The 26,630-nt window shown below is 43.3% G+C and overlaps 1 protein-coding gene across 3 annotated transcripts in view; it reads right to left on the bottom strand.

Annotated features, from left to right (window-relative positions):
• Window positions 1-26,630, bottom strand: part of Wdtc1 (WD and tetratricopeptide repeats 1) — a 53,209-nt gene that overhangs the window by 11,230 nt on the left and 15,349 nt on the right. For all 3 annotated transcript variants that reach the window (XM_090335477.1, XM_090335476.1, XM_090335478.1), the window contains exons 2-9: window positions 24,329-24,476; window positions 21,546-21,629; window positions 14,799-14,845; window positions 13,809-13,920; window positions 7,533-7,720; window positions 4,578-4,760; window positions 2,482-2,576; window positions 2,026-2,141 (exon numbers count right to left, since the gene is read on the bottom strand). In XM_090335477.1, the coding sequence (XP_090191603.1) occupies window positions 2,026-2,141; window positions 2,482-2,576; window positions 4,578-4,760; window positions 7,533-7,720; window positions 13,809-13,920; window positions 14,799-14,845; window positions 21,546-21,629; window positions 24,329-24,376 (873 nt within the window). In that variant the 5' untranslated portion in view covers window positions 24,377-24,476. The remainder of the gene's footprint in view (window positions 1-2,025; window positions 2,142-2,481; window positions 2,577-4,577; window positions 4,761-7,532; window positions 7,721-13,808; window positions 13,921-14,798; window positions 14,846-21,545; window positions 21,630-24,328; window positions 24,477-26,630) is intronic.

Below are 26,630 nucleotides of genomic sequence, written 5' to 3' on the forward strand. Positions count from 1 at the left end.
TACTTTTACAAGTAAGTGCATATTATGTATTTTTTTTTTTAATGTTGGTCATGGGTCTTGAACTCTATGTCTGGGTGCTGTCCCTGAGCTCTTTAGCTCAAGGCTAGCGATCTACCACTTGAGCTACAGCACCACTTCTGGTTTTCTGGTGGTAAACAGGAGATAAGAATCTCATGGACTTTCGTGCCCAGGCTGGCTTTGAACCACAATCCTCAGATCTCAGCCTCCTTAGTAGCTAGGATTACAAGCATGAGCCACTGGTACCTGGCTCTATTTTTTTTTCCACCAGTCCTGGGGCTTGAACTCAGGGACTGGACACTGTCCTTGAGCTTGTACGAGGCTAGTGCTCTACCACTTGTGCCATAGCACCACTTCTGGCCTTTTCTGTGTATGAGTATGTACCAAGGAATTGAACCCAGGGCTTTGTGTATGCTAGGCAAGCAATCTACCACTAGGCCACACTCCTGGCCCATATGACACATTGTGGAATACTTACTTTCAGTGCTTACTTTGCTCTAGAACTCTGCTTTGGTAATATACACTAACTTTTTTCATTCTAGAAAGAACCACTATTATCATTACCCTATTGCTGATGAAGATATATAGGATCAGAATTTAAGGACCTAGTCCAGGGCTAGCAATGTGGCACAACCAGAAACTCAGGTCTTCCTGGCTGCAAACTGTTCTGCCAACCCTCCCCACTCATTCCATGCCACCCTCAGGCTAGGTGATGATTAACTTTGTGGAGCCTATTCTGAGCTCAAGTACTCACCCATTTTCCAGCTCAATTCTTTTGCACACTGTTGTGCTTTGCACAACTGTGCCTTGCACAGGTTATCCCTCTTTTGCCTGTGTCCTGTCAGCCTAGCAATAGCAGCCTATGTTTATGATAATGCTAGTCCCACAGTGAGAACTCAGTGATTATGGAGTAAATGAATTTATGCAAGGCTTATTAAATATCCTGAGAGCACACAATCAGAAGGTTTAGCAGCCTGTCATTATCAAGTAATACTTCTCAGAGCTGACCCTAAACCATAGCCTGGCTGTGAACTCTGAGCCTCAGGGATGTCCTTCTAGGAAAATAGGAGATGAGGAAACTGAGGAAGAGAATTGTTCAGAGTCATGGTATACAGTAAACAACAGACTAATATTTGAAGATAGGATGGTCAATTTCAAATCCTATGTTTGTTCTTAATCAAAATACTATATTCTCATACCTATCTCTAGTTCATTAATAAAAAAAAAAAGGAAGCCAGGTGTGGTGGTCCTCATCTGTAATCATGGCTACTCAGGAGGCTGAGATCTGAGTACTGAGGTTCAAAGCCAGCCAGGACACAAAAGGACTTGACTCTTTTTCTGTTGTTGTTTTGCTTTTGCCAGTCCTGAGGCTTGAATTCAGGGCCTGAGCGCTGTCCTTTGACTTTCTCAAGGCTAGAGCTCTACCACTTGAGCCATAGCACTATTTTCAGTTTTTTTCTATGTATGTGATATTGAGGAATTAAACCTGGGTCTTCATGCATGCTAGGCAAGCACTCTACAACTAGGCCAAATTCCCAGCCCCAGGACCTGAGACTCTTATCTCCAATTAACCTCTAGAAGATGGGAAGTGGGGCTTGGCTCAAGGGTAGGGTAGTAGCCTTGAGCTGAAGAGCCCAGGGACAATTCCTAGGCTGATTTCAAGCCCTATGACCCACAGAAAGAAAGAAAGAAAGAAAGAAAGAAAGAAAGAAAGAAAGAAAGAAAGAAAGAAAGAAAGAAAGAAAGAAAGAAAGAAAGAAACAAAGAAAGAAAGAAAGGAAGGAAGGAAGGAAGGAGAGAGAGAGACAGAGACAGAGACAGACAGAGAGAGAGAGAGAGAGAGAGAGAGAGAGAGGGATTGGGGGAAAAGATCAGGTAATGATGCTTCTTAGGAATCCTCATATATGTCCTGTTACTCCCACATTTACTCTAATGTCATTTACTTCTGAGGGTCTAAGGACCGTGGATGGTGGGAAAGGCAGATTCACAGCAGGCATTAGAACCTACCTGCTCCCCTCCCATGTTGACAAGCAGCTCTGTGCCATTGGGACTGAAGGTCACATAGGTGGCAACCAGCACTCTCAGACGGTTGTTATAGTCAGGCAGCTTCACTGGCAGGTGACCTGTAGGGAACATCCAGTCACCCTAGAGTGAGGGTTCTGGTCCCCTCAAAGGGGCAGGAGACCATGAAGATAACTACATTGCAAATATGAGCTATCAAGTCCATCACAGAAGCAGCTACAACTGTTGAGCCCTTAATGTTGGCACTGGGCTAACATTATGTTTATCTCAATCAGTACAGCTCCATCCTAGAGAAGAAGCGCATTAAGGTTACGTCATTCACTGAAGGTCACTTAGTAGTCAGTGGCAAACCAGAGTAAAGGCCAGGTCCATGTGACTCTAAAGCCCTTGCTCATGGTCAGTGTGTCAGGAGTGCAGAGCTGAAGACAAGTGAAGCCCTACCTGCTACATAATACTGGGCTGCACCATCTGGAAGGGGCTTCTGCCGGTCACAGAAGGTGTGCACTCCTGCTGAAGGGTTCTGCTTCATGCTCTTTCTAGTGGGAAGGAAAATCAAGACATGTTAAAACTTTAGCAATAGCTAGGCACTAGTTGCAATCCTATAGCTGTTCAGGAGGCTGAGATCTAAGGATTGCAATTCAAATCCAGATCAGGCAGGAATTAACCACTAGAAAAGCAGAACTGAAGATGTTACTCAAGTGGCAGAGCACTAGTCTTCAGCAAAAGCAGCTCAGGGACAGCACCCAGGCCCTGAGTTCAAGTTTCAGGACTGGCACAAAACCACCACCACCACCACTACTACCAACAAAAATCCTTAGGACTCATACATACAGTAGCTCGTGCTACCTGGAAGGCGAAGATAGGAAAATCTCAATTTGAAGCCAACCAGGGCAAAAAGTTAGTAGGACTCAATGTTAAAGACCAAGCCTGGAGGACTTACTTCAAAAACAAAAAACAAAACAAAAAAAAACAAGGCAGACATGCTGTGTACCCTAATAATCTATATAGAAGAGAGGAGGATTTTAGTTGACGATGGACCCAGCAAAAGGCTGGAGACCCAGACTATATGAAAAGCAAAAAGGCCTAGGACATGAATTAAGTGATAAAATATTTGCCTATTAAGCACAAGACCCTAAGACCCTAAGTTCTAAACTCTCCCCTCCCTTGGGAAAAAAAAAAAAAAAAGGAAATTTCAGTACTGACCTTGGTAAGCTAGACTGAATTGCACAAATGCAGGAGGTCCTTTTTTTTTGTTTTTTAAACCTAAGCAATTCTAAAGGCTAGCCACTAGATGGCTATAGATACACATTACAGTGCTTCACCAAAAAGGTCCTGTAAACCATCTGGGTCCTCACAACATCCCTAATATCCCCATCTTACCCATGAGGAAGCTAAGGCTTAAGGCCATTTCCACATACATAATGTGGAGACAGCACAGACTAGCACCTTAGAAAGCCCAGGCTGCAGGAAGAACTCAGGTGGAGAATCTCATTATATTCTATTTAGCTTTTTTGTTGTTGTTGTTGGTCTTGAGGCTTGAACTCTGGGCATGGGTGCTATCCTTGAGCTCTTCAGCTCAAGGCTACCCTACCCCAGGGCCTGGACAGTGTTCCTGAGCTCTTCAGCTCAAGGGTACCCCCCTACCCTACAGCCAAGCCCTACTTCCCCTTTTCTAGAGGTTAATTGGAGATAAGAGTCTCAGGTCCTTTTGTGCCTGGGCTGGCTTTGAACCTTGATCCTCAGGTCTCAGCCTCCTGAGTAACTAGGATTATGGGTGTGAGCCACTACACCTGGCTCTAGCTTTTTTTTTTTTTTTTTTTTTTTTTTTTTGCCAGTCCTGGGCTTGAGCTCAGGGTCTGAGAACTGTCCCTGGATTTTCTCAAGGCTAGAGCTCTACCACTTGAGCCACAGCACCACTTCTGGCTTTTTGCTATGTATGTGGTACCGAGGAATCAAACCCAGGTTTGCGTGCATGCTAGGCAAGCATTGTACCACTATGCCAAACTCCCAGCCCCTCTAGCTTATTTTTAACAGATTCAAAATAAATTTACATTGAGCTGGACATATTGCTTAGAGGTAGAGTGCTTGTCTAGCACTCATGAAACCCTGGTTCCATTCCTCAGTATCACGGAAAAGAGCCACAAGTGGCACTGTGACACAAGTGGTTAGAATGCTAACCTTGAGCACAAAAAGCTCAGGCACAGTGCTCAGGCCTGGACTGGCAAGCAATAAATAAATAAATAAATATCATGTACAAAAACTGCCATGTCCCCACTTCAAGCTTTTTTCTATGTATGTGGTACCAAGGAATCGAACTCGGGGTCTTCATGCATGCTAGGCAAGCACTCTACCACCAGACCAAACTCCCGGCCATGGCTTGGTAATTTATTATATTTTTCCTATCCCCACCCCCCAGAAAAGCCGAAATTACTAATTTGTAAACGAATTCCTTAAACAGACTGCTCAGGAAGAGGACATGACAGTGAAGTAAGGGGCCATGGGTTGCAGGCAAGTCCCATAGGCTACACTGGGCATACCTGTGGTTGTGGATCATGCGGATGTCGTAGAGCCTCACGAAGGGCCCACTAGCCCCCACTGCCAGGCAGTTGTTGTCCTGAGGATTGACCGTGAGGCATTTTGCCTCCACCAGCTGGCCACAGTACTCTGTGAGGTCAATCAACACCTCTGAATGTTTGCTGTTGTCCCGAAGGTCATACTGGCTGTGAGAAAGGACAATGTTAGGGCACAGGGTTCTTCTGTGGAAGGCAGGGAAGGAAACAAGTTCTGCAGGAGGGTCAGCAGGGCTTTGGGTCCATTTGTATATATATAAAAATGCACATCCAGGTCCGGGGAGTGTGGCCTGGTGGTAGAGTGCTTACCTAGCATGCACAAAGTTCTGTGTTTGATTCCTCAGTACCACATACACAGGAAAAGCCAGAAGTAGTGCTGTGACTCTAGTGGTAGAGTGCTTGAGAAAGCTCAAGGTCACGGCCCAGATCCTAAGTTCAAGCCCCAGGACTTGAAAAAAAAATACACTTCCATTTTTAAGTACCTACTGTGTGAAGGTTCCGTTTACGCTCACACAACCCCTTATGGTAGATACTACTGTTATTTTACAGATGAGGTCCAAAGAAGTTAAATAACTTGCTTAGAAAGTGCCATATTTAAACTACTTTGCTCTGCTTCTCCCTAATCTAGTTTCTTTTATTTTTTATTTTTTTTTGGCCCCTTTCTCTTTCTGGCCCCGCTCGCTCCGGCCCGGCTAGGCCCCCTTTCTAGCTCAGGCCCCGCTCGCTCCGGCCCTGCTCGCTCCGGCCCGGCTAGGCCCCCTTTCTAGCTCTGGCCCCGCTCGCTCTGGCCCCGCTTGCTTCCACCCGGCTCGCTCCAGCTTGCTCTTGGCCCCGCTCGCTCCGGCCCAGGTCGCTCCCGCACGCTCCTGGCCCCGCTCGCTCCGGCCCGGCCAGCTCTCGCTTGCTCCTGGCTCTGCTCGCTCAGGCCCCTTCTCGCTCTGGCCCCGCTCGGCTCCGGCCACCACTCGGTTGGGCTCTGTTCACTTCAGCTCAGCTCGCTTCTTTCGCTCTCTGTCGCCGTCGCAGTCTTGTCTCTGCCACTTTTCCGGTTTGGTTGTATCTCGTCTCTGCCACTTCCGGCTTGGTTGTGTATGTGGGATACCGAGGAATCGAACCCGGGTCTTTGTGCATGCTAGTCAAGCACTTTAACCGCTAGGCCAAACCCCCGGGCCCTCTAGTTTCTTTTAGAACAAAGGAAGTATGGCAGTGACAGCAAAAACCTACAGGCCAGTCCCACAGTCTCAGCTATGTGGTAAAGGAAATGCCAAAACACCTGCCAGTGGCAGCAAATGCCCTCTGCTCCAGACCAGGGAACCTTGAGGAGGTCTATCACCCGTGTGCTCGGCCCAGACCTCTGTACCAAGTAACGGTCTCTTCAATTTACCTTGCCTGTGTAGTCATGTTGTCCAAAAAACACTTCCTAAAATGGCTTTACACTGTACTCTTGCCCTCCAAATTTCAGAAAATCCTCAATACTTTTACCACGTGTTTAGTTAATTAAAATTTACTTTTACCCCACTCCACAGTCTGGCTTTCCAGACTCAATTTCAAATACTTCTGACTCTCCAGTTTTCTAAATATGGGTTAATTACAACTCAGCATTCTTCATCTTATATATGCCACCTATATCCCTGCCAACACAAACTACTCATGTGGGGAATCCACTGTGACTTTTCTTGTCTATCCAAGTTCCGACTGTTCTGGAAGCCCCAGTTTATAATGTCATGAGAACATTAGGATACTTCTCTGACTGATTATGCTTAAGCCCTTAGGATCCTACCCAATGCCTTAAATGCTGGATCCTGTCTGGTCAGTCAAGGTCAGTAAGTGCATTATAGAGTTACACATATCACCAACCATTTTCTTTCTTTTCTTCCTTTCCTTCCTTCCTTCCTCTTTTATTTTTTGCTAGCCCCAGGGCTTGAATTCAGGACCCGAGCACTGTCCTTGGGCTTTCTCAAGGTTAGTATTCTACCACTTGAGCCACAGCACCATTTCTGGCTTTTTTCTACGTATGTGATATGGAGGAATTGAACCCGGGTCTTCATGCATGCTACGCAAGCACTCTACCAGTAGGCCATCTTTCTTTCTTTTTTTTTTGTCAATTATGGGGTTTGAACTCATGGCTGGGCACTGTCCTTGAGCTCTTTTGCTCAAGGCCAGTGCTCTACCACTTTGAGCTACAGCACCACTTCTGGTTTCCTAGTGGCTAACTAGAGATTAGTCTCATGGACTTTCCTGCTTTGCCTGGCTTTGAACAATGATCCTCGGATCCCAGCCTTCTGAGTAGCTAAGATTACAGGCATGAGCCCAGTACTTGGCTGAACACATGCTTTCTGTCTAAGTACTATGTGAAGGTTTTACAGGTGTTTTTTCAATCTTAACACTCAGCTCAAGAATGGAGATACTATGATTGCTCTACTTTATAGATGGGAGGCTAAGGTTCAGGGAGACTTGTAAAACACTGTATAAAGTTAGGATTTGACCCTATTTGTCTGAATTCAGTGGTCTGCTTATAACTACTGGGTTATGGTTGAAGCACCAATGTTTATCCTCTTTAAACAAGAGGTCAGACAAGAAGTATCTAAAGAAACAAAAAAACATGGAATGAGCCAGCCAAGAGAGCTCCAGGTAGAGAAACAGCAAGAGTGAATATCCCAAGAAGCAAATACCTGGGATCTGGGGTGATGAGAAACGAGAAGGCCTGGAGGTAGTATAGTGGAAGGGAGGGACGGAGGGGAGGGGAGGGGAGGGGACGGGAGGAGAACTAGATAGGGTGAGCAAATGTTCCAAGTTGAGTCTGTGCATACCACTATTATTGGCAGACAAAGGAGGCCTGGTCCAGGCCAAGGGCAGATGGGATGGCAGAGCCACCAGCACTGAGCAGAGGAGGCATAGGCTAGTTCATGCCCAGACCCTTACCGGATAAGCCCGTCCTCAGCAGCACTCCAGAACGTGTTTGGCCACATGGGTGCCGTGGCAATGCGCTTCACCCGGTTTGTGTGGTCTCCAAACATGTGAATAGTCTCTTTTACTGTCAGGTCATGCACATGCACCTTGGAGTCAGCTGCCCCCGTGATCAAGATACGGTCTCCAGCATGAGGCAGGAACTGTTCAACAGAGATTGAAAAGGGGGTTAACACTATGGAAAGCAGTATGGGGTTTCCTCAAAAGACTAAACATAGAGCTCCCCTATGACCCAGCAATTCTATTGGCAATTACCCAATCGTCCAGAAACAAGGACATACTAAGGCCACTAGCACAATGATGTTCATTGCAGCACTATTTACCATAGCAAAGATATGGAACCAACCCAGATGCCCCTCAGTTGATGAGTGGATCAACAAGATGTGGTATTTATACACAGTGGAATTCTATTCTGCCATCAGAAAGAACAACACTGCCCCATTTGTAAGGAAATGGAAAGACTTGGGAAAAAAATCATATTAAGTGAAGTAAGCCAGACCCAAAGGAACACAGGCAATGGTTCCCCTCATTTGTAATAATTAGTACAAATCCTGGACTCTCCTAGCAGAGGATTATAATAGTTCAAAACCTAGCTACAAAAGGCCATATAGGATGAGGTTAAATGAAAGGACTTCCAGGATACGGAAACAAGGGCTATACAATGTATGACCGTTGTTCTTAATGTACTATATTATTTCTCATTTCTTTTGTTGTCCCTCGGTTCTCATATTGTTACAATATCTTACCTGTTATCTAGTATATTGTATATATGTTTATTTGAAATAGGAAATGGAAGGGAGGAAAACAAGATGAGGGGAGAGGGTGGGAACAAAAACATGAGAAGGGGTATCGATGTATGTGAAGAAATGCACCTTCTATCTGGCAAATCTAACTGTAACCCTTCTATTAATTACAATTAAAAAAAAAAAAAAAGAAAGAAAAGGAAAGGGGTTTAGCATGAAAGGCCATTGGCCTGGAAACCAGTATCTCCTTCCCAGCTCAGACAAGGGCCCATCTAAGCAATTTACCGAAAATAAACTAATAATAACCAAAAAACCTTTGAGTATCAAGTAGTAGCCTATAATATGATAAGATAAAATCAGGATGCACACTTTACTTGGCAAGGATAATCATGTGTCTAGTTGGACCAACTGAGGAGCCCTTTCCCTCTGGTTCTTCTCCAAGTAAGAGTTAGGTGGAAAATCATCACAGTACCATTTGCAAGAATTTATCATATGTTGGGACACTAAGGTAGCTACTTTATCTTACTGGAAATGAAGCTTTGGCCCAAGTGGTACTGCATTAGCTTTGAGCAAAAAGGATCTGGAACAGTATCCAGGTCCTGAATTCAAGCTCCAAGATTTGGACAGACAGACAGACAGACACACACACACACACACACACACAGAAAGAGAGAGATAACTGAAGTCAAGAACACAGTATTTCAGAAGTAACAAAATACTCTTATTGTATCAAATAAGAAAAAAAGAACACTGTTCTAATCTCTAACTTTGAGGAAGAAAATGGAGGTAGTGTAAATTGGGATCTTTGCTTTTGATTCTAGATTTTAGTGCCTTTCTCTTCTCTTTATCTGAAATGTTTTGGCTAACCCACACTGGAGATAAATGATGGTCTTGAAGGGGCAGCACAATTCTGCATTAAAGAGCTGTAGTCTTGGGCTGGGAATGTGGGTTAGAGTTAGAGGGCTTGCCTAGTGTGCATTGAGCCCCAGGTTGATTCCTTAGTACCACATAAACAGAAAAAGCTGAAGTAGCACTATGGCTCAAGTGGTAGAACACTAGCCTTAAGCACAGAGAAGCTCAGGAATAGAGCCCAGGCTCTGAGTTCACACCACAGGAATGGGGGGAAAAAAAGCTGTAGTCTCACTTGACTTCAAATATTCACAGAACAACATATACTTCTCCATTGCCACATGAGGATAAACAGGACTGGTGAAATGGATAGAATTCAATCATCTTAAGGAAAAATTAATAGTCTTTAACTTTTGTATGGAGATAGCATACATTCCATGAACAGGAGAAACAGATGACTGAGCCCCTGCTACAGATTGTGGCTTTTGTGATACTTGTCATATATTGCAGTTGCCACAAGGGGGAGCATATGGTGAAATACTGTAAATACATAGGTTTTTTTTTGCCAGTCCGGGCCTTGAGCTCAGGGCCTGAGCACTGTCCTTGGACTTTCTCAAGGCTAGAGCTCTACCACTTGAACCTCAGCACCACTTCCGGCTTTTTTCTATGTATGTGGTACCGAGGAATCGAACCCGGGTCTTCGTGCATGCTAGGCAAGCACTCAACCACTAGGCCAAACTCCCGGCCCAATACATAGGTTTTTGTTTTGTTTTGTTTTAGGGGCTTGAACTCAGAGCCTGGGCACTGTCCTTGGAATTTCTCAAGGACAGAGCTCTATCACTTGAGCCACAGCACCACTTGTGGCCTTTTCTATGTAAATGGTACTGAGGAATCAAATTAGACCAACTTTTCAGCTTTTTGTGGGACAGTGGATCCCACACAAATTTGTGCTGATCCTCAAAACTATAAAAAAAGGAAGCTGAAGATAATCTACTGGTCATATAAGAACCAACTGTCATTGTTCTGCCTCTAAAACACACACACACACACACACATACACACACACAAATTTATCCAGTTGTGGTGGCTCACACCTGTAATCTAGGCCACTTAGAAAGTGAGGATCAGGAGGATTTCTTTCCTTCTTTCCCTCTTTCTTTCTTTTTCTCTTTCTTTCCTTCCTTCCTTCCTTCTTTCTTTTCCTTCCTTCCCTTCCTTCCTTCCTTTCTCTCTCTCTCTCTCTGTCTGCCTGCCTGCCTTTCTTTCTTTCTTTCTTTCTTTCTCTCTTTCTTTCTTTCTTACCAGTCCTAGGCTTGAGATCAGAGTTTGAGCGTTGTTCTTGGACTTTATTTTGCTCAAGGCTAGAGCTCTACCACTTGAGCCTCAGTGCCACTTCCGGCTTTTTTTCTATGTATATGGTACTGAGGAATCAAACCCAGGTCTTCATGCATGCTAGGCAAGCACTAGGCCAAACTCCCAGCCCTCTTTCTTTTCTTTTCTTTTCTTCTCTCTCTCTCTCTCTCTTTCTCTCTCTCTCTCTCTCTCTCTCTCTCTCTTCATTCCTTCCTTCCTTCTTTCCTTGTCCTGGGGCTTCAACTCAGGGCCTGAGTGCTGTTCTTGGGGTTTCTCAAGGCTACAGCTCTACCACTTGCGTCACAGCACCATTTCTGGCTTTTCCTATGTATGTGGTACTAAGGACTCAAACCAGGGCCCTTTGTATGCTAGGCAAGCAGTCTACCACCAGGCCAAACAAACTCCCGGGCCTCAGGAAGATTTCTGCTTGAGGCCACCTCAAAAAAATAAAGTGAGATCCCATCTCAATAAATAACTTGGAACTACTTTAAAAATAAAATTATAGTAAGAAAAAAGAAAAACAAAGAAGTTTCAAGCAATGAATAATATCTGTGATCCTAGCTATGAGGGAGGCATAGGCAAGAAATCAGGGTGTGAAGCTGAACCCTACCCCAAAAATAACTAAAGTAAAAAGAACTGTTAAAGTTGAGTGAGGTGGTTTGAACCTGTAATCCTAACTGCTCACGAGGCTGAGATCTGAGGATTGCAGTTCAAAGTCAGCCCGGGCACTAAAACATCCATGAGACTCTTATGTCCAATTAATCACCAGATACCAGAAGGGACAATGCCTAGGCCCAGAGAGTTCAAGTACCATGACCATTTTTTTTTTTTAAGTGTCAGGAGCGTTACTCAAGTGGTAGAGTGGAAGGTCCTGAGTACAAACTCCAGTTGTGTCAACAACGAGAGAGAGAGAGAGAGAGAGAGAGAGAGAGAGAGAGAGAGAGAGAGAGAGAGAGAGAGAGAGAGAGAGGGAGGGAGAGGGAGAGGGGAGGGAGGGAGAGGGAGAGGGGGGGGGGAGGGAGAGAGAGAGAGAGAGAATGAATATGAATGCTGGAATGGGAGGTAACAATCAAAGCTTATAGGTTTAGGTTCTGAGCTTTTTAATCTAGTTTATGGTTCAGACACTTTGTCATTCCTCTTTATATTAATAAGGGAAATTTTTCCTAGATTAGTTAGGCTTTCTAAAGGCCAGTCTCATTCTCCTAGGTACTCATTTTAAAATTTCAGAGTTGGAAAGACCCATCCTTATATTCCTCCAACCTCAAATCTGGTAGATAAAGTACCAAAGAGAAGACAATTTTAGTGCTAAGACATTTGCATACATGCAGACTGTTGTGCTATGGTTTTCAAATAGCTGTAAGCATTAGATAATTCTTCTCTTCTTCAAGGCCTTACGTGTGGATTCACAGACACTTGGTCTAGCTCTGTTTTCTAGGATCAAAAAAGGACAAGTCTCATGGTACTTTCAAAGATCTGTAAATCATTTTCAAATCTCTTTCTCAGCTCAACTTCTCTCAAGTCAAAAGATTGATTTCATATGAAAAGATATAATACCTAGAAGTACAAGTACCAGATGCTTTTTAAAAAATCAATTACATGGAGGTGTGGGGGGGGGAGGGAAACGGGTACCAAGACATGTGAAAGGGTATCAATGTATGTGAATTAATGCACCGTCTATCTGGCAAATATCATGTAACCCTTTTACTAATTACAATAAAAAAAATCAATTACATATACATACATACAAAATGCATATATGTAGTAGGGTTTGAATTAAGGACCTACTCAGAATTGCTTCCTGTCTAGAGCTTTACTACTTGAGCCACACTTCTAGCCTTTAGTATTTTGGTTATTTTGGAAATAGTCTCAAGGACATTTCTCCCTGGGCTGACTTAGAACCTTGACTCTCCAGTTCTCACACCCCTGAGTAGTTAGGACTATTAACTTACAGGCATGAGTCACCAGAATCCTGCTCTCAATTATATTCTCTACCTAAAAGTTAACCTGTGAGTTACTACTGTTTCTTTTTAAACTAAGCAATACATATATATATTTTAATTTTTTTGCAGTCCTGGGCTTGAGCTCAGGGCCTGAGCACTGTCCTTGAACTTTCTCAAGGCTAGAGCTCTACCACTTGAGCCTCAACACCACTTCCGGCTTTTTTCTATGTATGTAGTACCGATGAATCGAACACAGGTCTTTGTGCATGTTAGGCAAGCACTCTACCACTAGGCCAAACTCCCGACCCCATAAACTAAGCAATATTTCTAGTCGTTCATAAGATCTTTTCTTTTATATATATATATTTTTATTGTAATTAATAAAAGGGTTACATGATATTTGCCAGATCATAAGATCTCTTCTTATCTTCTTTTTATTAGTTATAGGCTTGAACTCAGGGCCTGGGTGCTGTCCATAAACTTTTTTGCTCAAGGGTATCACTCTACCACTTTGAGCCACAGTGTCACTTCCAGTTCTCTGGAGATAAAAGTCTCACGGGACTTTGCTACCCAGGCTGGCTTTGAACTGAGATGCTCAGATCTCAGCCTCCCGAGTAACTGAGATTACAAGTGTGAGCCACTGGCACCCAGCTAAAAGGGATTATCTTTAGCCATTTTTTTTCTTTTTTTTTTTGCCAGTCATGGAGCTTAAACTCTGGGTGTGGGTACTATACCTGAGATCTTCAGCTCAAGGCTAGTGTTCTACCACTTGAGCCACAGTGCCACCTTCATTTTTGGAGAAGAAGAAGAAGAAGAAGAAGAAGAAGAAGAAGAAGAAGAAGAAGAAGAAGAAGAAGAGGAGGAGGAGGAGGAGGAGGAGGAGGAGGAGGAGGAGGAGGAGGAGGAGGAGGAGGAGGAGGAGGAGGAGGAGGAGGAGGAAGAGGAGGAGGAGGAGGAGGAGGAGGAAGAGGAGGAGCAGGAGGAGGAGCAGGAGGAGGAGGAGGAGGAGGAGGAGGAGGAGGAGGAGGAGGAGGAGGAGGAGGAGGAGAAAGCAGGCTCTAAGAGTTCAGGTTATAATTTCCAAGAGACAAAAAGGAATTTAAACCCAGTGCCAACCTGCTTCTCAACTTCATGTTCAGAACAATTCTTTGACATCTTTACCCACATGAATGCAGAGAGGAAGGTGCTCATGGAAAAGAGATGGGGTTTCAAGTATCACTATCAGTCACTCAGATCAGAGAGATTTTTTGTGACTCCAAGGGAATACATGGGACAACACATTCCAACACAGGCATGTCCACAGCCCAGCCACACTTCTCACTTGCTCTGTGGCTTGTCCTGCTCACCTTGACAGAGAAGATGTTTGCAGTGTGTCCTGTGTGCATGGAGAGCAGCTTCTTGTGGTTCAGCGGGTCCCACACAATCGTGTGCTGGTCATCGGAACCAGAGGCCAGCAAGCTGTGGGCAGAGTCAGGGGCCTTGACCACTTAGTTCTCCAACCCCCTGCCTGCCTTCCATATTTCCAGCTGATAAGTAATAATTAGGCTACAGAGAACTTGAAAAGTAGACATCAAAGTAACCTTGTAAACATTAGTAGGTTCTCTAGTATTTTGTTCTAAGAAGTTCTCTCTCTGAACAAAATGTGTGTGTGTGTGTGTGTGTGTGTGTGTGTGTGTGTGTGTGTGTGTTCACACTAGAACTAAAACCTAGGGTTTTGTATTCTCACTTGGCTTTTTTGACCAAGGTGGGATGGCACTCTACCACTTGAGCCATGGTTTAGCTTTTTGTCGGTAAATTAGAAATAAGAGTCTGTCCCATTGTCTACTTGGATTTGTCTGACTTTTATCCTCAGAACTCAGCCCCTGAGTAGCTGGGATTATAGGCATGAGCCACTAGTATCTGATGAAAGTAATTGTCATCTTATAAAACCTGGGCTGAGCACCAGTGGCACACATCTGTAATCCCAGTTATTCAGGAGGGTGAGATCTGGAGGACTGAGGTTTGAAGCCAGCATTCGCAGAAGAAACTTTTTGCTGGTTAGAGACTAGGCTGGAGGTATGGCTCAAGTAGTAGAGCACCAGCAAGCTGTGTGAATATAAGGTCCTGAGTTCAAGCTCTGGTACAGGTAAACAGAACAAAAGCCCAAATGACTGGGTTTGGATGGTTATCCAGCCTTCCATCTACCTGGGTTAACAGTGTATGCTATTATAATTGTAACAGTTATAGGACAGACCATAAGAGAAGAGAACAGCTGTTTCTTCTCATGAAGAGAAACTCCCTTCTCCCAACCTCCTCACTATCACTCCCCTTTCCAACACCTTCTAGCTCATACTTACTCTCCTTTTTCATTCCACTCCAGACAGTTGACACATCCCGAGTGACCCTGGGGGAGTAAATGAAGAGAAAGCTGGTGAGAGATTCTCCAAGGTAAGCCAACACTGAGAGGGGCATGGAACAAGTAACCTTGCCTTATAATCTCACTAGACCCTGTGCACCTCTGAGGTACAAAGGCGTGTTTTATTGATCCCATTTTGCAGAAAAGTAAATGTTAGCTTAGATAGTTATAAGTAGTAGAAGCAAGATAAAAACTATTTTGCTCCTACCACTAGAAGGGACATGTAAACAGTTCCTTCAAGGAAGAAGTTCATCAGGAATAGAAAGTTTGTTTTCAGAGGAGTATCTGACCCATGGGGCAACCAAATAATGAGGATTAGCTTTCATTCATTTCAAGTACTTGCTGCATGCTGGATACAGCTCAGATGCTGGGGTACATCAGTGTATGAAACAGAGTCTCTGGTCTTCTGAAGTTACTTCAAGAAGGTAGAGAAAGAGAATTTGGTGCAAAAGGGAAAACTGAGCTAATCATGATCTTGGGGATTTGAACTGGACAACAAAGAAACTACAACAGTTACTAGCATGCCAAAGTAGAAAGCAAGAGTGAAGTTTGGGAATTCATCAATAAGCAGAAGATATACAGGAGTAGACACAAAGCTATTGTTCTGCCTGTCACCTTCCCTTCTTCCTAACAGCATTTTGATTTACATGTATTTATAGTCTTCCTGCACTAAAGCAGACAGTGTTTCAAAAGCACAAATGTATTGTCCTTGCCACAGTGATGGGCTTAGAAACTCAGGAAGAACCCAAATAGTTTATGGCGTTCACTTGGCCAGCACAATTGTCTCTGAAATGACCCTGTGATCCCAGATGCAAGGTGAAACAGGTTCTGGAAACTTCTGGAAAAGGAGTTTTTTAATTCGTAGGAACATGTCCATGGAAGAGATGCCTTTGTTCCTCTGATTGATAGAGATATGGGCTGACTCCTGGAATTACTGCACACATTTGCCACCATGAGGAAAGCTAGCCTGAAAGTGAAGTTACCATACAGAGGAGAGCTTACCCAAGAGAACTATAGGAAATGGAATTGGACTGATCAGTGACGAACAATGACTCTAGGCTATACCTACTCCTTTAATCAAGTGAGCCAATCAGTTCACTATTATTTAAGGGAACTTAGGCTATTACTTGTGACAGAGAGCATCCTAACCAAAACAGTTTCAACTCCTCTTCAGATTTGTGCATTATGGCTCTGCACTGAGGAGACCTGTTTCCTAAGAAAGGGTTTATGGATTCTGATGACTAAATCTCCAAGGCCAGACACCATGCGCAAGGAGTCCATTAGAATCAGAGGGAAGAATTGAAAGAGACAAGTCTAACTTTCCAACTATCTAGTCAAGAAAATTGGTTCCTCTCATATTCTCTTTCCTTTTGTCCTGTAAAGATCCCCATCTGGTTCTTCCCCTTATATACCTGACACATTCTCTGCTCAAACCTGCCATGTTACTTGCTCACCTCTGGTCTTTTGCCTTTCCAAGTCTAGTTGAAACCTATTATTTTTCTCTGGTCAGTCACCTGCCTCAGAATCATCTGTCTGTTATTCTTGTTTTTCCATCAGTCTCTAAATTACTTGTGCCCAGGGAGTCACAGCCTCCACTCTGAATCTCCCAGAGCACTGAGAACCTTGAATGACTGCCACTTACTGAGGTGTTTACAGAAAGCCAGGCATGGAGCTACACTGAGCATTGGTGGTAGGCAGAATAACGGCCCCCCTACAGATGTCCTGCCCTAATTCTTTGAAACCTGTGAATATGTTATTTCAGGTGGCAAAAGGGACTTTGCAGATGTGCCTAAGCCTAAAGACTTTGAGATGGAGAGATTATCCTAGATTATCCACAGTTGGACCCAATCTAATCACAAGCACCCTTAAAAGTCAGAGACCCTTTCCTAGCTGCAGAGAACTAGAGGGATGGAAGTGGGAAAGGTACTGGACTCACTATTCCTGGCTGAGAAGAAAAAAACTAACAGCCCTTTCCTCTATAAATTGGGAACAAGGAAAGAGATACCACTGACTCCTACAGAAACACAGTCCTGCCAACACCTTGCTTTTAGCCTAGGGAGACTTGTCAGACTTCTGGTCTACAAACTGAAAGCTAATAAACTTATGTTGTTTTAAAGCACTAAGTGCATGCCTTTATTTTTCAAAAAGCAACAAACTAGTAAAAACCCCCAAAGCTAACAGAATGGAGAAGTAAACTGTGGTATATAGGTATAGCAGAAACTTTCAAGAATAAAAGAGAATGGACTATATACATGCAACGGTATGGATATAAGAAAAAAAAAAAACATTGAACACAAGAAGCCAGATACAAGTATACTATATAATTTCATTTCTATGAAGTAGCAGTAAGGGCAAAACTATCTTGTTGTGGTGGTTCAATGAACTCAAAACTAAGACCTATGTAACTTTATTTTGGAACATTATACGTGGATTGTGAAAGCAAGAAAGGTATAGTAATAATAACAGTAGTAGCTAATATACACTGAGCACTATTTCACCATGCAGTAAGCAGTGTTCTTCATATGTGCTTTATAGAATCTTACAATGAAAACACTGCTAGTATTCTTTTTCCGATGACAATAAACTTTAATGTATAGAAGTATTGTATTAAGTAAGCAACATAACTAGAATGTTGTGGGGAGCCGGAGCGGCCGCCACTAAACAACCTCTTAGTTCTCCTTATCTGGTATGTGTGTGCAGAGCGTTTGCTCTTTCCTCTGAGTCTGCGCGTATGACGTCAGAGGCCTGACCAATCCCGAGCCTTAAAACCGCCCTGGCAATGGAGCGACCAATGGCAAAAAACCCCGGGTTCCTTGATTGTATGTAAGCAGCTGCATTTCCCTGCCCAAGCTCTTTTTCGCTTCCTGCTCCCCCTTCAATCAAAAGCTCTCCGATAAAGTATGATTTGAGAAGAATCCTTGTGTGGTGGTCGTTCTTCCTCGCTGGTCGAGGAGCTCGCCGCAGAATGTGAACTTACATGTAATAGAATTGAGCTTGACTTTTTTTTTTTTCTACCAGAATTCGATCTTAGAGCTTCATGCTTCAACTTGATTGCTCATGTATTCAACCTCCAGCCAACCTCCTACTGGTTAACTGGATATGGAGTCTCATGGGTTTTTCTGCCCAACCTGGCTTCAAACCAAGATCTTCCAGATCTTACTTCCTGAATAGCTAGGATTATAGGCATGAGCTACTAGCACTTGGCTCAAGGTTGTCTTTTCACCATGAACTTTCCCTCTCAAAACTTAATACCTGGGTACCAAGACATGTGAAAGGGTATCAATGTACGTGAATTAATGCACCTTCTATCTGGCAAATATCATGTAACCCTTTTACTAATTACAATAAAAAATGCAAAAAAAAAAACCTTAATACCTGCTATGTGTTACCATTTGCTGGGTTCAGGGAGCCACAACTGGGTCAGAAAGATAAACCTCTTCTTGTTCTCACACAGCTGGTGAGGTTTAGTTTTCTCCATGTTTATTAGTTTAGTTTTCTCTTGTGTTACTATGCTTGCTTCATAAGGTTCACAACAAATGACTATAGAATATTTCTCTAAAGGTTAAATGTTTACCCATCTTTCTCTGTGTTGTAAATTTAGGTTAGTTCTCCTAGAAGACATGAAAAGGAACCATTTAAATTTATTTCAGGACTGGAGATGTAGCTCAAGTACAAGGCCCTGAACTCAAATCTCAGTGCTGATGAAAAGATCTCAGCTGGGGGGCTGGAGACCCGTGGAGCACTGTCAGGACTTGAGAGGCTGTGCAGGGGGATCGGACTCAAGGCTGGTCTGGGCAGCACAGGCTATCTCAAAACAATCAAAAAACATACACCATTTCAACTAGGCCATTTTAGCTTAATATATAAGTAGTTTTTAGTCTCGTAGATCAAGGCCTTTTATTCAATCTTTCAACTATTATCTGAGCATGATGAGAGGTCTGAATATTGAGAGGGAACAAATCAAAGATCTGAAGGAAAAGCAGATCAGGTATGAGGAAGCATCTACACAAAGGTAGGAAAAAGCTATGCATGCTACACAACAGAATAAAGACATCTGTGCAGAGCACACTAAGAGAACAAAAGAGGATGAACAGAGTGGGCTCGGAGAAGTGAGCAGAGGCTGAATCCAAGTGCTATGGAATATGGAAAGCTTCAAGAGGCTAGGAACTGCTGGACTTCCTTTTTTTGGGTTAGGGAGGCAATCATGGAGCTTGAACTCTGGGCCTGTGTGCTGTCCCTGAGCTCTTCAGCTCAAGGATAGCACTCAACCACTTTGAGCCATAGCATTACTTCTGGTTTTCTGGTGGTTAATTGAAGAGCCTCACGAACTTTTGTGCCTGGGCTGGTTTTGAACAGCAATTCTCAGATCTCAGCCTCCTGGGAGCTAGTATTATAGGCATAAGCCACCGGAGCCCAGCTTAGGCATTCTTTTTTTTTTTTTTGGTCTTAATATAGAAGTAAATTGATGATTGGCTCCAACTTTGGTTTTCAGGTGCTTAAAGAATTAGTTTACTGAATACCCAAAGTAGTAGTTGACAACTTTTTGAAGGGCCAGCTAGTAGATATTTTAGGCTTTGTGTGCCATATGGTCTCTGTCTGAATTACTCAATTCTGTTGCTAAATCACTAAAGCAGACAGACAATACATAAATGAATGAGTGTGGCTATATTCCAATAAAACTTTATTTATAAAAACAGGTGGCATGAGCTCAAAGCTCATAGAAATGCAAAGAACTAAGAATAGCCAAACAATCTTGAAAAAGAATGAAGTTGGAAGATACACTTCCTAACTTCATAACTTGCTACAAAGTGGTACTGGCATACAAGGACAGACATTTAGATCAATGGAGCAGAGTTGAAAGTTCATAAATGAGCCATATATTTACAGTCACTTGATTTCTGGTAAAAGTACCAAAATAATTCAGTACAGAAAGAAGAGTTTCCAATAAATGTGCTGGGACAATAGGATATTCACATGCAAAGGAATAACATATATATATATATATATACACATGTTATATTTACACATATATGTATATATAACATAACTGTAATATATTAAAAATACAAAACGAATCAAAGATCTACATAGAATATCTAAGACAATAAAATAGCGGGAGGAAAACCAGCATAAATCTTCATAGCCTGAGTTAGCAATGGATTTTCAGATACAACATCAACAGTTCCAGTGCAAAGAAATTTATTTATTTATTTTAAAATTTTTTTTTGCCCGTCCTAGGCTTGAGCTCAGGGCCTGAGCACTGTCCTTGGACTTTCTCAAGGCTAGAGCTCTACCACTTGAGCCTCAGCACCACTTCCGGCTTTTTTTCTATGTATGTGGTACCGAGGAATCGAACCCAGGTCTTCGTGCATACTAGGCAAGCACTTTAACCACTAGGCCAAACTCCTGGCCATATTTATTTATTTTTTTGTCAGTCATGAGGCTTGAACTCTGGGCTTAGGCATTGTCCTTGAGCTCTTCAGCTCAAGGCCACTGCCCTACCTCTTGAGCCTCAGCACCACTTCTACTTCTGGTTTTCTGGTGATTAATTGGAGATAAGTCTCACAGTCTTTAGTACCTGAGCTGGCTTTGAATTGTGATCCTCCAATCTCAGCTTCTTGAGTAGGTAGGATTTCAGGCATGAGCCACCATGCCTGGCTTGTTTTTTATGGTGACAATTGGCTGGAGTTGAGTATGGCTACTACCCACCCCTGATGTTAGAAGAGGATTCTCCGTGGATTGAGCACTCCATCCAGCCCTGGGATGGACCCTGCTCCATACCAGCCCTATCAACCTTTATCTGGCTTAAATGTAGTAATTAAAAGTAACAATTTGCTGGGCTGGGAGTTTGGCCTAGTAGTAGAGTGCTTGCCTACCATGCACAAAGACCTAGGTTCGATGCTTCAGTACCTGAATTCAAGCCCCAGGACTGGCCAAAAAAAAAAAAAAGCAGTGTTTGCTTAATAGCTGAATATGGACTTCTGAAATTCTATTACCGGACATGTGCTCAAAAGAATGGAGTTCAGGGGCTGGGAGTCTGTCCTAGTGGTATAGTGCTTACCTGGCATGCAGGAACACCCGGGTTCAATTCCTCAGTACCACATACATAGAAAAAAGCCAGAAGTGGTGCTGTGGCTCAAGTGGCAGAGCTCTAGCCTTACGAAAACCCAGGGACAGTGCTCAGGCCCTGAGCCCAAGCCCAGGACTGGCAAAAAAAAAAAAAAAAAAAAAAAAAAAAAAAAAAAGAATGGAATGCAAACAAATGTATGTATACTCATGTTCACAACAATAAAGAACAAAACCAGTATCCATGACAGATTGATGGACACACATATCCACACACTGAAACTGAAACATCGATCATCCATAAAAAGGAACAAGGCTGACTAAGAATGTGGCTTAGTGGCAGAGTGCTTGCCTAACATGCATGAAGCCCTGGATTCAATTCCTCAATACCACATAAACAGAAAAAGCTAGAATTGGCATTGTGGCTCAAGTAGTAGAGTGCTAGCCTTGAGCAAAATAAGCTCAGGGATAGTGTCCGGACCCTGAATTCAAGCCTCAGGACTGCCCACCGCCCCGCCCCCCCCCCAAAAAAAGACAGGTAACCTTCAGGTATGACCTGAAGAAGGAAAACTTGTCTTTGCCTTGAATGAAGAAAAAGTAGAGTGCAAACTAGAATTCTTACCTGCAGCTCTGCTTCTAGGCCCAGCCGCCGGATAAAAGGGTCAGTGACATGGTAGCGCCGTTCAAAGCTCAGGGCACCCCGTTCCTGGAGGACAGAAACAAACTCATAGTCATCTTGGTTCAATTCAACATGATTTATTGTGTATTTTTCCTATATTCAATCCTGTGCTGGGCACTACAGGAGCTAGAAAACAGGATAAGAAATTAACCTGTAGGCATTATTTTACTGTGGGGAAGATGTTCTACTGTGGAGGAGATGAAGCTGTGGCTGGAATGACAGAGCACAGCTTTGAACAAAAAAGCTAAGGGGGGAAAAAAAGAAAGCTAAGGGAAAGTGCCCAGATAAGAGTTCAAGCCCCTGTACTCACAAAGAAATGAAGGGAGGGAGGGATGAAAGGAGGAAGGGAGGGAGGGAAGGAAGGAAGGAAAAAGAAAAAAAGGGAAGGGAAGGAAAGAACAGGACAAGTATACTTTGCTAAAGAGTCTCACAGACAGCCGGGCATAGTGGCTCAAGTCTGCAATCCTAGCAACTCAGGAGGCTGAGATTTGAGGATCCCAGTTCAAAGCCAGGCCCGCACTAAAAAGTCTATGTGACACTAATGTCCAATTAATCACCAGAAAACAAGAAAGTGTGGCTCAGAGGGTAGGGCACTAGTCTTGAGCTGAAGAGCTCAGGGACAATGCCCAGGTCTAGAGTTCAAATCCCACAACGGACAAAAAAATGTTTCACAGGCCTAGTGCTGTAGCTCAGGACAAGGTGGCTCATACCTGTAATCCTAGCTACTCAGGAGGCTGAGATCTGAGGATCCCAAGGCTCTATCTCCAATTAACTTCCAGAAAATGTGAAGTGGGGCTTGGCTTGGCTGAAGGGTAAGGAGTCAGCCTGGGTAGGGAGGCAGCCTTGAGCTGAAGAGCTCAGAGACATCACCTAGGCCCAGGGATAGGACAGTAGCCTTGAGCTGAAGAGTTCAGGGACAGTGCCCTGGCCAAGTTCTAGCCTCAAAAAAAAAAAAAAAAAAAAAAGTCTCACAGACTTTTTGGCTTGAGCTGGCTTTGAACCGTAATCTTCAGATCTCAGCTTCCTGAGTAAGTAGCAAGGATTATAGGCATGAGCCATCAGTACCCAGCTTGATCAGATCTTTTATAGCACTGGATGCATAGCCCACTCATATCTAAGGTGAAGGAGAAGGTAGGTGTACTGTAAGGATATATACTGTGGAAGACAAGGATATTCAAAGAATTGCCCATTGCTCTATGCCTTACGAAGCAGTCCCTGTCCAGAAGGTCATTCAGTCTAATAAGATTTCTAAACACCTCTACAACTAGACAAGGTAAAAGGGCTTGCAGAGAAAAATATACAGCATACAGACTAGTGTGCACTAAGCATGCTACTCAAGTAGGACACATCCTCAGTCCCTTTGTGAATGATCCAGAGCATATGCTCAATGCAATGTAACTGAACTTTTTTAAAAAAAATTTGTTAGCACCTAGCCATTTAGAAGACTTTTCTCATGTATGTTAAGATTTCTTCAATGGACTCAATCAAGCTATCTACAGGCCCTGAGTTCAAACCCTGGAACTGACCAAAAACTGTTACCATTTAACAACAGAAAATTAAAAGCACAAGGGCTGGGGGGAAAGGGGGACTGGGAATTTGGCCCAGTGGTAAAGTGCTTGCCTAGCATACATGAAGACCTGGGTTCGATTCCTCAGTACCACATACATAGAAAAGAGCCAGAAGTGGTGCTGTGGCTCAAGTGATAGAACTTTAGCCTTGAAGAAAAAGCCCAAGGACAGTGCTCAGGTCCTGAGTTCAAGGCCCAGGACTGGCAAAACAAAAAAAAATAAAAAAGCACAAGGGCTAGGCATTATGGCACAAGTTCAAACCCCAGAACTGAAATAAAAAAAAAAAAAAGAAAGAAAAAGAGAGAGACAGATAAAAAGAAAACTGAGAGGGCCGGGAATATGGCTTAGTGGTAGAGTGCTTGCCTATCATGCACGAAGACCCAAATTTGATTCCTCAGTACCACACACCAAAAGCCAGAAATGGTGCTATGGCTCAAGTGATAGAATTCTAGCCTTGAGAAAGCTCAAGGACAGCACCCAGGGCAGGAAAACCCATGAAACTCATATCTCCAATTAACCACCTAAAATCTGGGAATAGAGCTCAAAGTGGTAGAGCACTCGCCTTGTGCAAAAAATAAAGGTCAGGGATGGTGCTCAGGCTCCGTGTTGAAGTCCCAGGACGGGCACTATAGTAGTATTAAAGTCCTAACTCCAACTTGGGAGTTCTTAGAATTGAATCTACTCCACCAAACCCTGTGGCTCCTTCACTGAAGTTTTCCTTGACAAGGCCTAGAACTATGTGACTTTTGCCATTTGCGGCATCCATTTGTCTCACAAGTTTTACCATTTATATAAGTGAGCAGCTGGAGTAAGTGAAGAAGCTATGTTTACTCTGTGTACCCTCCACATACAGGTATGTGCATGTGTATAACACGTTACATTGATGATTCCTTCCTTACCTGCCTATGTTAATCCAGCAGTCAGGTATAGGTTCCTGATAGGAATCTCAATAAATTACATGTTCTTGGATGAAGGAAAATGGGAGGCAAAACATCTAGTCAGTTCTGACAATAACATGCTATGTGATTTTCTCAAGTTACTGACTCTAGATTTGAGTGGTGGGGGTTTTCTGTTGTTTTGGGTTTTTTTACATCTGTGATAGTGAATCTATGGATAAGGAAGGATGCTCTGGTTCAGAGAGATAGGGGATATACTTACCTTGATTTGCCTACGAATGAGGTCTCTAGTTATGTTGACTTTTGCCATCTTCTCTTAATTAGTTCAACAGAAGGAAACTAGAGAAGGATCTTCAGGACCCTTGTACATTCCAGCCAAGCCCAGGTCCACAATATACACATTTAATTACCTGAGGAGAAAGAAAATCAAATTTTGGGGAATGACAAAAGCTGACAGACTTCAGAAGCTTGATCTCATCTTAAAAAGGGCACAAAAGCACCTGAGACTCTCATCTCCAATTAACCTCTAGAAAATGGAAAGTGGGGCTTGGCTCAAGGGTAGGGTGATAGCCTTGAGCTGAAGAGCTCAGGGACATTGTCCAGGCCTAGTTCAAACCCATGACTCACAAAATGAGTCTCACCACGGACTTTTTAGTGCCCAGGCTGGCTTTGAACCATAATCCTCAGATCTCAGCCTCCTGCGTAGCAAGGATTACAGGTGTGAGCCTGCACCCGGACATGAAACTTTTTGGGAGGGGGCTTTAACTCAGGGCCTGAGCACTGTCCTTGGGCTTTCCTCAAGCTAGTAGTGCTCTACTACTGGAGACACAGCACAAATTCTGACTTTTCTATGTATGTGGTATGGAGGAATTGAACATGGGTCTTCATGCACGCTACCACTAGGCCAAACTCCCGGCCCTGGCCATGAGACTCATCTCCAATTAACCACCAGAAAAACAGGAAGCAGTGCTGAGGCTCAAAGGGTGAAATGCTAGCATTGAGCTGAAGAGCTTAGGGACAGCACCCAGGCCCAGAATTCAAGCCCCATGACGAAAGGAAGGAAGGAAGGAAGGAAGGAAGGAAGGAAGGAAGGAAGGAAGGAAGGAAGGAAGGAAGGAAGGAAGGAATAACAAACATAAACAGTAGTGGTACTCACCAGATAGTAGTTGAAAATGAGCTATTCAAATTATAAGTGGGGATGAGAGGGAAAATTTGGGAGAGAGCAATGGAAAAGGTGGCATTGTCCAAAAAGAAATGTACTTATTACCTGAGTTATATAATTATAACCCCTTTTTACATCACCTTTACTATAACATTTTAAAAAATAGCAAAAGAAAACTCAAGGATTGGCATCAACGACTCATGTCCATAATCCTAGCTACTCAGGAGGCTGAGATCTGAGGATTATGGTTTGAAGCTACCCAAGGCAAGAAAGTCCTACGATTTTTTTTTCCCCTCAAGGCTAACACTATCTCTTTGTGCAACAGCTTCCCTTCTAGTTTTTAGGAGATAGGAGTCTCCTGGCCTTTCTTGACCAGGCTGACTTTGAACCCGGATTCTCAGATCTCAGCCTTCTAAGTAGCTAGGATAACAGATGTGAACTACCAGCACATGGCACCCATGAGACTTTCAGGTGGTTACTCATGTACATGTGCGCACATGCGAGCATGCACACACACACACATAAAGCTGGAAGTGGAGTTCTGTGAAGTGGTAGAGTGCTGGCCTTGAGTGAAAAAGTTCAGGGACAGTACTGAGGACCTAAGTTCAAGCCCCACAACTAACAAAAAACAAAACAACAACAAAAAAGACAGCCAAGCAAGAGTGTGAGGCCCTGAGTTTAAACTACAGTACTGGTATGTACGTATGTGTACACACACACACAACTGGAAGTGGAGCTGTGTTAAGTGGTACAGTGCTAGCTTTAAGGAAAAACAGCTAAGGGATAGAGTCCAGGCCCTAAGTTCAAGCCCCAGTACATGCACAAAAGAAAGTAGGAAAACAAGAAATTCTGTATTTAAACTTTGTTATTGCAGATTTTTCCCCCTTTAATGCTGAACACATAGTAAGACAATAAACAAGCTTGCTGCTTCATTAGATATTCCCATTTAGCTCAAGTCCTTTTGGGCTAATGCTCCAATACAGAAGCCTTTCAGCATCGTATTTTGGTGAACAGGGGTGGGAAGTCTTTGGCAATATTAATAGGGTCACAATCCTGCAAATACCAGGCATATCTGAAAGTATCTGTGGAAGACAGTTTTCTCAGGGGTCTCTGGCCCAGCTACTTAAATGTGTAAACTTAACTAATGTAAGCTAAACAATGGCTGCAAGTGTGTTTAGAGCTTTGGTTTGTGATATAATGGTCAAAGTGAAAACAAAATTTTCTCACAGTCACCAAGAACCTGAGATGCAGGTTGTAATGAAAATGGCCTAAGAGCTAAGAGTGTATCTGGCATTTAGACCAATTGTGGGACTTCTCACAGGTTCAGTAAAAATAATACTGAAGGTGCTCACTAAATAAGGCTCATTCCTTTGCCTTAGTATGTGTGAGCACCTGGAATCCC

Source organism: Megascapheus bottae, chromosome 6 (assembly GCF_031878675.1).
Source record: "Megascapheus bottae isolate mThoBot1 chromosome 6, mThoBot2.hap1, whole genome shotgun sequence".
NCBI lineage: Eukaryota > Metazoa > Chordata > Mammalia > Rodentia > Geomyidae > Megascapheus > Megascapheus bottae.